This window comes from Hyposmocoma kahamanoa, unplaced genomic scaffold (genome assembly GCF_003589595.1).
Source record: "Hyposmocoma kahamanoa isolate Upper Pololo Valley unplaced genomic scaffold, ASM358959v1 76, whole genome shotgun sequence".
NCBI classification, from domain to species: Eukaryota; Metazoa; Arthropoda; class Insecta; order Lepidoptera; family Cosmopterigidae; genus Hyposmocoma; species Hyposmocoma kahamanoa.
Genome location: NW_020653900.1, coordinates 7,795,860 through 7,809,235, shown reverse-complemented (window position 1 = coordinate 7,809,235; position 13,376 = coordinate 7,795,860). Strand labels below are relative to the sequence as shown.

Here is a 13,376-nt window from a genome sequence, read left to right as displayed (position 1 = left end):
TATAACGAATAACATATACAACATTATTTCAAAAATTTCATCTGATTTACTGAAAATAATTGGGACTTTTTATCTCTTTCTCATACAACCTTGAGTCTAGTACAATATGCCCGGATAAAGAATAAACTAGAACGCTGTGCAAATGAAACTGCCCTCATTTTTTCAAAAACTATAAATGCGAACAGTCATGTTGTAGGGCTCGCGCCAAAAATGTTCTAATCGGACAGAAAAGGAAGCGTGGACGTCTTGCGAAAGCAAGACTCGCATTAATAATTCAATAAAAGTTTTTATTGAATTATTAATGTTAATAAACTATTATGTCCCACTGCCGGGCAAATGTAAATAAAAGTTAATTTAATTATTTCGTGCTTTTTTTATTTTAAGTTTTTTAGCTGATTTTCTTGTAAGCAATTCATAATATTGGAACTAAATTGAACCTTTACTTGCTAATACAAAAAATTATTTCGATTTTCAAGCATTACACTTTTGTTGCAATTTTATTTATTTTTTGTTGATCTTATTGTTATAAATTGTACAATTAGACAATTATTTCAAATAAAATGGTGTTTCATTCCGATAGACTGATGCACCTTTTAGTGAAATAGGTATGTTTTTTTATAACAAATTTGTTGCATGCCAGAAATATTAGATAATATGTATTTAGGTGTTAGATATGCATTTCGATAAAATGTTATGCATTAATTTCAGTAAAAGTAAAGATCGAAAGATCGAGCATTCCGAAAGAAATCCTTTGATTCGGCCGGATTCGAACCGACGTCTTCTAGCATACCGTGCCAGACGCTATACCAACTAAGCCACGGAACGAACCAGCAGACCTCACGAATTTTTCCGTGTTTGTTGTCGTCTTTGTATTTGGTTTTTCAACGACTTTTTAGCTATAGCGCCATCTATGAAAAATCTAAGTATTTCGTCACCCAGTTATATACCTTTACAGCTACCAGCCCCGGCTAGAGATGTCGCTATTCATTGTATTTAAATTTTTATTGAATTGATATTCAATTAGTTTTGTATGTGAAATTACTCCACTCTCTTTTTATTTTTTATTTTTTTTAATATTCCCATTAGTTTCATGTAATTGCTACGTAAGTTGTTCGTATTATTTTTATGGCTTTAATGTGATAAAAATACTTCTGCGATAATCATATAATCACATGTGGCTTGGGATACGATATTATAAGTTCACAATGCTTTGAACTGCATTGGGTTATGATTGAATTTTTTTTTTAAAGTGAGTCTTCACGTCCTGCAGTAAGAGTAAGATGTAAACACAGAGCTATAAAGTACCCAGTAAACTTATTTTTGCGAACACCTAGTCTCATAACCTATTATATCATGAGCAATTTTTTGAAAACACCAATAAATATTCGTATAATGTACAAGAAATGGCCAAATAGTTTCGAATTTGACTGCTGCACTAAGTCTAGACGTTTTGCTCAAGGATCTTTCAAGTAGGGCTGTCGCAAACTTGTTTGTGTGAATTAAATCTCTTGTACACAGTTACCAAGATTCCTTACCTATAAAAAACATTACTTGGTAAGCGGTTTAAAATGGATTTTTCATATATAAGAGAAAAAACCTACATAAATTTAATAAAATTAATTTATAACCAACCCAAACGTAAAATTACATATGAAATTCCCATCATTTAACATTCATAAAGGCGTATAGCAAGGCGACCCGCTATCACCCATATTATTGACTAGCTAAGAAGTTTTTAAAATCCAAGCAATATCTTGGGATATTGGAAATCTAAGGATATATTGTCTACGGTGGTGAACGCTTAACGAATTTGCATTTAGTGAATGGCGTAATACGTTTAGCCCAACGGCACATGAACAGCAACAGATACTCCAAGAACTGACTATAGCAAGTCTTGAGGTTAGACCTTGGACCTCAGATAAACCGGCCCAAAACGCAGACAATGTCTAACAGCAAGAAACCTAGGGTCGAGGTAGACAGACGTGAAATACAGTATGGTGATGAGTATATCGACACGCTTCAACACACGATGAGCGTCTGATAAATTAATCGTGGCATCAAGAACTTTTGAAAAGCTACTAGTCCTTGAAGAAGCACATGAAGGTTAACCTTCCTATGTCACTTAAGCCGCAACTCATCGATATGTGATCTGCGTATCCTAACGTATATATACTAACTTTCTGTATACAGGTAATTAAAGTTTACGTTTATACTAAAGCTTGTGAACAAATTTGATGAACCAACCCTACTATAGTGAATGGATACAATGCACGTTTCATTGTTTATTTGAAAGAAGTCAAAACTGACGATAGCCGATTTCCGCTGACATTCGGCTACGGTTGTCCGTCCATAAGGAACCTGCAACCATGTTACAATGAATTTTACGTTCCTTTTGTGTCGCTTGTTGTTATTCGCAATTTTAAATTTTAACTTTAGATATGAAATTAATAATCAGGTGAGTGTGTTAAGTATTTTATTCATAATTTTTATCACTAATAGGGTCTTCCTTGCGCATATGGGCAGGTGTGACAAAAGTCCTTGTTGCTACTACAAGCATAAATAAGCAGTGGCTGTACTGTTGTGTTTCAGATGCAAGGGTAAGGTAAAATAAACGTGGCAATCAATCACTCTTACTATATACACGGCTAATATTTACTCTTGTATGATAAATACGACTAAAGAAGTCTAGTCCGGGGACACCATGTCGAAAACACTCAGATCAGATAAGAAACAGCCAGAGGTGAAAACATTCTTATAAGTGTTATATACTTCTGACTGAATCACCGTGTTCATAGGACCTGTATAGAACTCAAAAAGTTGATTGGTTTGAAAACGCCTTTTAGACCCGAAAAAATAGTTTCATTCCCAATTCATATGTCCATGGTGGTAATCGCGAAAACTTCAGAACCAATATTAATAAAATATGTTTGCTTTTGACACAATAGTAATATAGCTTTTTAAAATTGTTCTAATGAACTGCATTGTAAACTGCCTAAGTGATTCATTAGCAAGGTAACACACCGACACGTCACTCTGCTGATCAGTCTTACTTTTTTTGTAAAGAAAATCCATGTTAGCGATACTTTTCAGGTGAAGTTACACCGACCGAACGGGAGTTCCACTTGCGCTGGTTGTCAATAAAATGGAAATGTTGCTTTAGAAGTCGTCTATTTAATTTCGCCCTATCCCTAGTATTTAAGAACTTATTGTATATATCTTTATTGATTAATGACTTAGTCGTTACAAGTGTCAATTGCTGTTGTTTACAGGTAGATGCCAGACCTTATGAAGCAATTCGAAGTATAGTGGAGAGCTCAGATAGCATTGGTATTCAGAATTCGGTATGTCAGTTTTTAGTAATATAATACGTATTCTTCAATTTAAGAACGACGCTCTTATCGGCGCAATACCACCTCCTTTGTATCAGAGTATAGTTTTAGGTATTGACTACATCTTGTGTGCTTCCTCTTGAATTCTTTGTATAGCTGACATTCTACTTTTTCTAATTCGTGTTATACAGTTTGTCGTAGGTGTTTTCAAATTCGCATTCCTTGAGTGAGGTTTCCTATATCGTTGCCATACACGGTGGTACTACTTATTTCTCTCCTTTATATCGTCTTTATAGAAATAGTTGCTGGTAATTATAGTTATAAATCAAATCCTCGTTTGATCCAAATATAGCCTGTTGCTAGAATTCAGAATTTGGGAGCCATCGAAATGTTAAAAGCCGTAATTTTCTTTAAAAATACTGTTACTTCCATAGTTTTAATTTAATAACAAGTTAATGAATTAAATTCATTTTTTATCATTATGATGCAATACGTAGCTGTATCTACCTCTTCTAAGACGGTTGTCTAAGATTGGTGATCGGTACAAAGCAGACTATGACCCAATCATCATTTATGAAAAGATAACACAGATGTTATAAATAAAACTAAATCAATTTAATTTAATTTAGGCTGACGTACATGGTGCTATTGGTAAAAAGAAGAGACGAACCAGTATAATCTACTTGGATGTAACAGAAGCAACGAAAAGTAAAAAAAACAAGACTAAAAAGAAAAAAGGGAAGAAAAAGAAACGACCGAAAAAGAAAAATAAGAATCGAAGGAAGAACAACAAGGAAAGCGGATCAATAATTAATAAGCTCCATGAAGAATCATCTGGCAGCAATGGTATCCTACGTCGTAAAGCAACGTCGCTGTTGTCTTCCGATTGGAAGGAGCTCGTACCAGAGTCTAACATGTCTGACTCGAAATTGTCAGGAGAAAATAATATGAACAGAAAACCCGTAGACATTATTGTACATATTAAAGTCAAAGAATAGTATGATTTGTTTTTATTTTAATATTAATTAATAAACGCGTTGATGCCTGTGTCATGAATGCTAAATGGAAAATATCTTCAAAGGAATTTATTTATTCTTCTTATATGTCTTCTTAAATGTTTATCTTTAATTTGAATCGAAGAAAGATATTGCAGTTTTAAAAGACTTTATTCTCATAGAACTTATGACCTTTTCACTTAAGTCCTTCTGTGCGCATATATTCTTCTGTTAGAATTCGGCCATCTACGAACCATTCGATACATCAGCTTTCGGAAGTTTTTCATGCGTTTTTCTGTAATAATTGATACAATTTTTTAATTATCGCAAGTATTCACAAGAAAAATAATGTTAATAATCAGATATATTTTCAGAATTATGTAAGTTATCAATTGAACTGTCGGTATTGTCATCTTCACTTGTGTTTTCCTCTGCAGTGCTGCGATTAGACGACGAAGTCAAATCATCATCTTTCGGACTGTTGACGCCAGCTTCAATTTTCTCCATTAACTTTTTAAACACCGTTCTGACGAACTTGTGTTTTCTGTCTTTCTCATGTGTAGTTAAGTCGCTACTCATAATTTGAACTAAATTGTTTACGGATGGCGATTCTAGTTCAATGTGACGTGCCATCTAGAAAAATAAGAAAACTCAGTTTTTAGTTTTTTAATTAATTGGCAGTAAAGACGTAGATTGCGCGGCTAGCAAGATCAGTTTCCGAACACCATCTCAAAGTAATAATTCTTATTTTTATGCCAAATCTTGCTGCCTCTGCACTCGACATGACTTTTGTACAAAGCCCTTAAGATTAATACAGAGTATTAGAAGAGGAATTTCACTGTAATATTAATATGGAATAAAAAACTTTACCATTGTTTAAATTTTATTAACAATATCTTGATTGTATTTTTAGAAACCTGAGATAAGAACAGGAATCTGTGGTAGTGCTTACCCTTTGATGCGCAAAGGTATCTGCCTCGTGGTAGACTTCCAATGAACTGGAACTATTTTCTTGTAATAACCCCTGAAATGCCGCAAACAAAATTAATGAGTTTTTAAGTTAAGTTAGTTTAATTAAGTTTGCATTTAAAGCCAGGCATAAATGCCTGATTAACAAAGTAATGTCCAATTGGCCTAATGCTAATAGGGCAAGTTTAAACTTAAATAAGAAAGGGTAAAGGATTTGCAAAGCATTAAACAGATAAATTTATCCTGTATATCTGTATTTTATCACTATCCCATAAACTACTTAGATATTTAGATTGTTTAAATCTATATTTTAAATAGAAAGGGCAATGAAATAACTTTTCAGCAAAAGTACATAATTTATGTAAATGGATATCATTTTAATTATTCATTAATTGAACTAACGGTTCAAAAAGGATAGATTACCTACTTTTCCTTTAATCTTTAAATTTAAGATGATTAAATCTTGCTATCCAAGTGCCCGTTCTTAAAAAGAAATTATATTTTTGAAAAAGATAATCCAAAAGCACAAACCTCTTCTAAATGCACAGATTTTATCGTTGCACTAGACACACTATATAAAACTGTTAAAAACACAAAATAATACGTGGCTATATTCATCGTATTCTAATTTCAAACTATAAAATGCAATTCGTTGTATTTTTTTAACATCGAGTAATTTTTCGAATTGGCTTCGATTCATACGGTCGTACTTTTAAAAAAAATCGTGGGCTTGTGTTGGCAGAAAATGTTTACGGACTTTTTGAAAACAATTTGCGATGTGTTTTTCGAATACGATAACAATTCGTATTTGCGTAATCAAATGTACCTACTACTATAACGATCACTTTGTGCGTATGCTGTAGTCCATTTTCAGGTACCTATCTGCCAAAGTATTCCATCATAAAAAATATAACTAACTATGTTTTCAATCCTTGCTTACAATTACATCCTGTACTGTTGATCTGACTTCCTGCTGTGATCGCTAAACACGGGTTTTAAATCTGCCTACATTATTGAAAAAAAGTGATACTAGAAATAAATTTATTGCTATTTTTATTTTGAGTTTTCAGTTGTTTTAATCATCAGCTTCCCGTTTGACAGGATCTTTAGGAACTTCACCAAATACGTTTCTTGTTATAATTATTCTTAATTATATTTTTTTTGGCAGATTTCTCGTTGTGGCCGACTTGATATTCATTTGACATTTCTTCTTTACCCGATGCTTTTACTTTCTTAATCTGTACAAAACGTCTTTTATGAGTAGATGATCTTTGTTTTGTAGTTAATTTAAGTCGGGTGGTACTTTTTCTTTGTTTTTGTCCTTCATTCATTTGATGTTTTGACTGTAAGGCATCAGGTATAGGTTCTTTTAAAATCAAGTGCTCCATCGGCACATCACATATCAATTTTCCACCCTTCAATCTACACAATTTAGAATCATCATTAAATTGCGATTGTCCCCCATATTGTCCCGTATATGACTGTGTTTCTTCTAGATTTTTGTTGTTTTGGTTGTTGGTTTTCTTATTAACTGTATAACGCAATTGATTTTTTAAAGATTTGTCATTAGTTATGAAATGCTCTACAGTATCTTTAATGTGGACAACGTTTGCTAACGGAAGTGGAGGTTTTTGTGATTGATTTTGACCCAAATTTGAGTCTCTGCCTTGTGAATGCAAAATATTTTGGTGTGGCATACTTTCTACTAATAATTTTTTACTTTCAGAAGATTTATCTGCTGATATTTCATGGCCATATTGAATTCTCCAATCATTTTGAGTTATTTTTAACGCTTTATGTGGTACAAGCGTATTACTGGTTCTTTGTGGCAACTTATTAGATTCAAAACGAATACTTTTATTCGGCCAAGAAAATTTTTCAAACTGTCGTACAGTTTTGTTGTATTTGGATGTAGATTGACTATTTTGATTAATTTGGTCTAATGTTTTGCGTGGTATTGGAATCAAATTAACCTCAAAGGGCATATTGTTTTTAGTAATCTTTCGCTCATTATTTATTGGCATGAGTTTATCATGAGAATTTTTCAAATTTTTACGCAAGGCAACAGTATGTTCACTGACAGTGGGACGTATCTTGGGCAATGACGGTGCAGATTCACTTGAATCTGCAGGTAAATTTTTCTGGGTGTGCACCAAATTATTGCGTATAGATGGCATTTTTTCTTCACTTTGCGAAAACATGTACTGGGAAAGGGTCTGATCTGATTGAGTAATTGCAGGTAGCTCTATTATAGGTAAATAATTACGTCGATGTGAGAGAATATTGTTTTTAGAAAGATTATTTTGAACTTTCAAAAATTCAAAGTGGGGTGAACTGCGTTCCGTTTCCAAGATCAAACCCTTAGTAGACATGATAACTGTCTTATTATCTTGTTTCTGTATTTTTTTGTTATTTAAAGATTCATCTTTTGCTATTTGCTTTAATATTTCTTCATTATATATTTGCAATACATTCTGTTCTTGTCGTTTGGGTGTAAAACTCTGCTTTAAATCATCGTATGATTTAATTAGAAGTGTTCGTGCAAGATCAAGTTGAGCTTCTTTATTTTTTATTGCTTCATATTTTTGCAGAGCTAGAGCTTCTCTGTCTATTTGATCATTAAATAGCTCAATACGAGGTAGTTCACCTTTAGTGTTTTTTAAGGTTCCATATAAAGGTTCAAGTATATCATGTTCAGGTTGGTTCCAGTAAATTTTAGCGTCAGGCAGGTCACTTTGCACTTGTTCCAATATCGGCACGAGGGCTAAAGATTGGCTTAACCCGTCTTGAGGTATAAGTTCGTAATGTGGTCCGTCTTTGTCGTTGGGGATTGGTCTCAGCATATCGTATCGGATTTCTCGCGGCCCATCTTGATCTACAACCACTAGCCGAGTATCATTAGGTCTGGAAATATTGTGTAGAATAATTTGTAAATATAAATTTATAAATTGTATGGAATAGAGCTTGTTTCATAGATTTGCAATTCTTAAACGTAATAAATAAATAAAATACATAATACTGGATGTACGCATAAAGGCTTACCCATATCTGGCGGCGGCTTTATCTTGCGGAGCATCTTCTACAGTAAATATGGGCATTAGTACCAATGGTACTTTGCAACTTTTATCTTTAACATTACAATATTCTGAAAATGGAAATAACAAGTAATAATATCAATACTGCTGCTGTAAATAGTGACAGCATAATTGGTGAAACACTCATCGCCGGCTTGATTTTCGGCGGGTCTTTTTGGGTAATGTACAGTTTAGTTTACTAATAATTGTCGATTATTCTAACAGAGAACCTAAACGTACGCCACATGCGTCATGCAACATGTCGGAGAAGTTTAACATTTTAGTAGCCTTACAGCTCTTTGTGAAAAAATTCGTCCAAGGAACTGCTGCTACTATTCCTGTCTCTGCCGCCGAACGGCGAACGGAGTAATTTGAGTATTATACAGCGTTTCAGTTTTGGAGGGTAAGGATGCTGGCGAAACTTTGCGCTGGTGTCTCTGGGCATATTGGACTCACCAATTTTATATCTCAAGGTGACCTTCAGGTCTTTACGATTTAAAACTCTGAGTGGCCCTGCAGCTGTTATGGGTAGGCGTATCGCTTACAAGCAGGTGCACCACTTGATCGTCCAGTAACTTAGAAATATAAAAAAGTATTGCAGACATATGCAGTCCCCAAACTGCCATTACCGCTGGTCTTATCAGTGACACGAGTTGGTAACAGTTTAATTCTCTGTGAAATTTTTGAATAATGTACTTTAATTAAATGTGTCCTTAGATATAACGCGACTGTCAACTTTCACTTCCATATAGTGTTGATGTTTTGTGTTTGTTACACCAATTGTCCGAGTCTAAGAAAAGTACTTAGTTTCTTTACTCTCTCTAGTCTTACATTTATTTATTTATTTATTTATTTATTTATTTATTTATTTAAAGATACACCATCAACTTAACACAAAACAATATTTAAAAAAAAAAATACACACAGGTTCACTATACAAGGTGCCAAGTCACTACAGGTGTATACATCACTAAAAATCTAATGTTAACCAATGAGATACTAAAGAAAATATATGATTAGAAATATAAAATTACAGTAATAATTAGTTACCTATAATAGATATTTACAAGTTTCATAAGTTCAAACAAATTGCTTGCACATACGAAGAAACTGCTTAGTATTTTTTATATTAAAGATATCTATGTCGCCGTCTCCAGTCGTAAGTAAGTCATTGTATGACTGCATGAGTCTGTTCAAGGGGGCATACTTTCCAAGATTAGTCCGGCCACTAGACAAAACAAATGTTCTGACTATGGGGTACCTAGGCACTTTACGAGGAACGTTAAAATTGGTGAGGGCAAGAACCTCTGGCGACGACATACCTCCATGCACTATCTTATGCAAAACTCCAATATCGATGATTCTGCGTCTGGTCTCAAGAGACAGCATTTTGAAATTGTGTAGGCGAGTATTATATTCAGCACGATAGGGACAGTCGGGGTCTTTGTATGCCAGATAACGAGTAAAGTTACGTTGTATCCTTTCAATTCGTTCACAGTGGATTCTATAATGTGGATTCCAAATTGGGGATGCATATTCCAAGGTACTACGTATCAAAGTGTTATATAAAGCGAGTATGGCAGCCGGACTCCTGAACTCCCTGCAAGAGCGTTTGACGAAACCCACCATCTTCCAAGCCTTTAATATGATACTATTAATATGGTCCGTGAAATTTAACTTGCTGTCAAACATGACCCCAAGATCACGGACACAAGAGTGCTCAGTTAGACATACACCGTCCACTTTATACTCTGACTGGACAAAATTCTTATTTCTAGTAAACTTAATGTGAAAGCATTTAGATGCATTTAAATTCATTTTATTAAGTACATACATATAAGGCAATATGTATGTACTGTAATGTACATAAAATATAAGGCAAGTGCTTGCGTACCTCGAGTTTCCGTAGGAACGCACAGACATGAATCATCTTCTTCAAATCCTATTGGACATCCACACCTGATAGTATTTCCTGGACTATTGGGTTTGTGTATATCATAAATTGGTTGACCAGGTATTGGTTTGGCTGAGAAGTTGCAGATGATTTGAACTGACTGTAAAACACATTAAGCGTGGTAAATTAATTGACACTTTTTTTGTACCTTTGAAGGTAAAGTTTATACTTTGCCTTCGAAGGCAAAGTATAAACACAATTGCAAAAAGAATGTTAAAATATGTGTGATAAGTATGGTAATTCTATGCAAACATAGCATCGCGGCTTATATGTGTGCACGCCCACCGCGCGCCGTGCGTGGACGCACGCATTCGCACAATCTCACGGTACACTCGTGTTGCACAGAGCGAGCGGGTCTTCCCATGCGCCATTTGTTATAATAATATGTAGATTAGAAGCTTTCGCTAAATCGATGTGTAAAAACATATATCAAGTAGAAAACGTGTTTATTGTTGTGTTTACGGTTCTGTGCAGAACAACAGTGCCTCAAATTTAGAATTATTCAGCATTACATTTCTATTTCATAATCATGTTCCCATAATTGACATATAATCCGCGAAGCTGGTGTAATAATATCAGTATGTAAATACTGTAGTTGACAAAGTTTAAAATAACCTAATAGCGTAAGAAAACTGATGAACACCTTAATTTTTTAAAATTCTATCTTTAACCTGTAGGAACCAATAAAATAATAATGTGACAACCGTACGCTCCGAGTGATGTAGGCATTGAAGCGCCGAAAAGGCGGGAGTTGGACTACTAGTACAACTTTTTATTTTTTTTTATTTATTCATTTAAATCAGGCAACGTGACCTATATAACATACATACAAAAACTAAATAACTAATCTATATGAAGTGCACTGTCGACGTCGCGTGGCGCAATCTGGTGTCAGGTAACCTGCTCGGAATCGCCGACATATGAGATCCTTCACTTAAAACCTCCTTCATGAACTTCACTATGTTTGAAGTGTGCGTTTCTTCATAATGTAGCTTTCTATTCTTTTTAAACTTATATTTTTTTTAATATTTATTTGACATAGAAAATTTTAACTTATTACTTACTTAGTGAGCGTGGTAAATATACTTACATTGTATATAACATCAGCATTGTTATCGTGATAGGCGTACTCAGTGTAGCCAATGATACCACAGCCCATGTGCGTGGCCTTGTAGTATATCATTTCGAGGTATACCTTTCCTGCAGTAGATATGTCTTCACTGAGCGTTGCGAGTAACCAAAAAGAGGAAGAAATGTGAATTATAAACAAGTTTATCACGGTGTGGCATAGGGAAAGATAAAACCATTTTCTGTCAAGCCATTAAAATCTTTATGTAATGTATACATTCCTTTACAAAAAAAGGGCAACTGTGAATCTTTTTAGTATTTTAAGTGTTAGTGTAAGGAAATGCATTATATTAATGCAATAAAACGAAATAAAAAATATTTATGAATGTTAAAAAGGTTTTGGTATATAAATTTGTCTTTCTTAAATTTCTTTCTTGCTTTGTTCGTTCCTAACAAAAAGAGTGACTTTTAACTGGCAATCCTTCGAGTTTTTAGGTTTTCGCGATTGTTACACATAGGAAATGAAACTATTTTTCTATATAGGTTTGTTTCAGAAAACAAATGTACGCGACTTAAATCCGGAAAAATAGTTTCATTTCCTATGTAATCCTTTATTAAGTAATGATTAAAACAGACTTCCAAAAGTTCTAATGACTATAATGAACCTACCTAACATAAAAAATAAATACATATATATGCATGTATGAAATGAAACTGTTTTTTCGGATCTAAACCGCGTCTGTTTTTACAAACAAACCGACGTTTCGGTTCTTTACAGGTACCACGGTCTCGGCTGACTGACTGAGAAATGCGACCTGTAAAGGGCCCGAAACGTTGGTTTGTTTGAAACAACAAATATACGCGATTTAAATCCGAAAAAAATGTTTAATTTCTTATGTGTAACAATCCCGAAAACCTAAGAACTCGATACATATGTATGCTTATCTAATTCTTTGGTTTTGCCATACATGATGAGTATTTTTGACTAGTTTGGCAATTTGGGCCCTTTCTAGGTCCCATGGTCAACCCTAGTGACTCTGGGACATGTTATTATTATGTAAATTTACTTACTTTCTCCAATCCGGGCAACGTTCAATCCATTCCGGAAGAACATATTTCTTATTTTGGTACCAAGAGTTCAGAACCTGCGTAGTGGCATAAGTGAGCTTCTCTGGAATAAGACCTGGCGGGAGCTGAACTTTCTTGGATACTGGCTTCCAATCGGGATGTGTGAATCGGACGAGACCGGCAGTTTGCCCGGGTTGTTCAAATTTTTCTGTGTATTGAGAGAAGATGTAGATAGTCTATATAATATTATCATGAGTAAGTCGGTTGTATGTATATACTTTTAAACTATGCTAACATTACAAAAGTGCATATGCTGTAACAGGTATTTGCACACCTACCTATTTTATCTCGACATTTCGACCAGGTTACTTTGGCTGTGGTTACGGACTGACTTACTTATAGGTAGTGGCATAAACACCTATTCTTATTATCGTATCGATGGCATACAGTATACCTACTATGTGCCACGATGTGATGTGAGTTGTCGTTTGAATCGCATTCATCATCGCAATTATTTTATTTATTTATTTATTTATTTTATTATTGTGTGCGTTATTAATCCTCCGAAAATCCCCACCTAAACAATTTATTTTTGTTTCATCCAAACCTGATTCTTAAGCCTATTTCAAGAGTTCCATTTCGGCCGTGGTAATTTGTGTGTGGGAGGAGCATTTCAGAAGACGGGACAACGGTTGCATCTCGTGCTCGCTTGTAACGTTATGTTTTATAATTATTAATACAAAGATCGAACACTCAGAAAAAACACTCAGAAAAAATTCCTTCGATCTGGTCAGATTCGACCCGACGTCTTCTTGCATACCGTGCCAGACGCTATACCAACTAAGCCACGGAACGAACCAACGGACCTCACGAATTTTTCTATGTGCTTGCATCGTCTTTGTACTTGGACTTTCAACGA

General features: G+C 34.4%; 3 protein-coding genes across 3 annotated transcripts in view; 1 reads left to right on the top strand and 2 right to left on the bottom strand.

The window, feature by feature from the left end:
* Positions 1-2,316: 2,316 nt before the first annotated feature.
* On the top strand, positions 2,317-4,344 carry LOC113232438. The gene is made up of 3 exons (XM_026467172.1): positions 2,317-2,455; positions 3,270-3,341; positions 3,959-4,344. Exons 1-3 carry the CDS (start codon positions 2,375-2,377, stop codon positions 4,325-4,327), a joined length of 522 nt encoding a protein of 173 aa, XP_026322957.1. The 5' UTR covers positions 2,317-2,374; the 3' UTR covers positions 4,328-4,344.
* A 31-nt stretch (positions 4,345-4,375) lies between these two features.
* Positions 4,376-6,019, bottom strand: LOC113232439. Its single transcript, XM_026467173.1, has 4 exons — positions 5,825-6,019; positions 5,277-5,348; positions 4,744-4,957; positions 4,376-4,619 (listed from the first exon to the last, which is right to left on the bottom strand). Exons 1-4 carry the CDS (start codon positions 5,909-5,911, stop codon positions 4,525-4,527), a joined length of 468 nt encoding a protein of 155 aa, XP_026322958.1. The 5' UTR covers positions 5,912-6,019; the 3' UTR covers positions 4,376-4,524.
* Positions 6,020-6,408: 389 nt separating this feature from the next.
* The window catches only part of LOC113232611, a 10,004-nt gene continuing 3,036 nt past the window's right edge, over positions 6,409-13,376 (bottom strand). Inside the window, exons 5-9 of the mRNA XM_026467381.1 lie at positions 12,461-12,665; positions 11,412-11,541; positions 10,262-10,421; positions 8,336-8,438; positions 6,409-8,197 (exon numbers count right to left, since the gene is read on the bottom strand). Coding sequence (XP_026323166.1) covers positions 6,409-8,197; positions 8,336-8,438; positions 10,262-10,421; positions 11,412-11,541; positions 12,461-12,665 — 2,387 coding nt within the window. The remainder of the gene's footprint in view (positions 8,198-8,335; positions 8,439-10,261; positions 10,422-11,411; positions 11,542-12,460; positions 12,666-13,376) is intronic.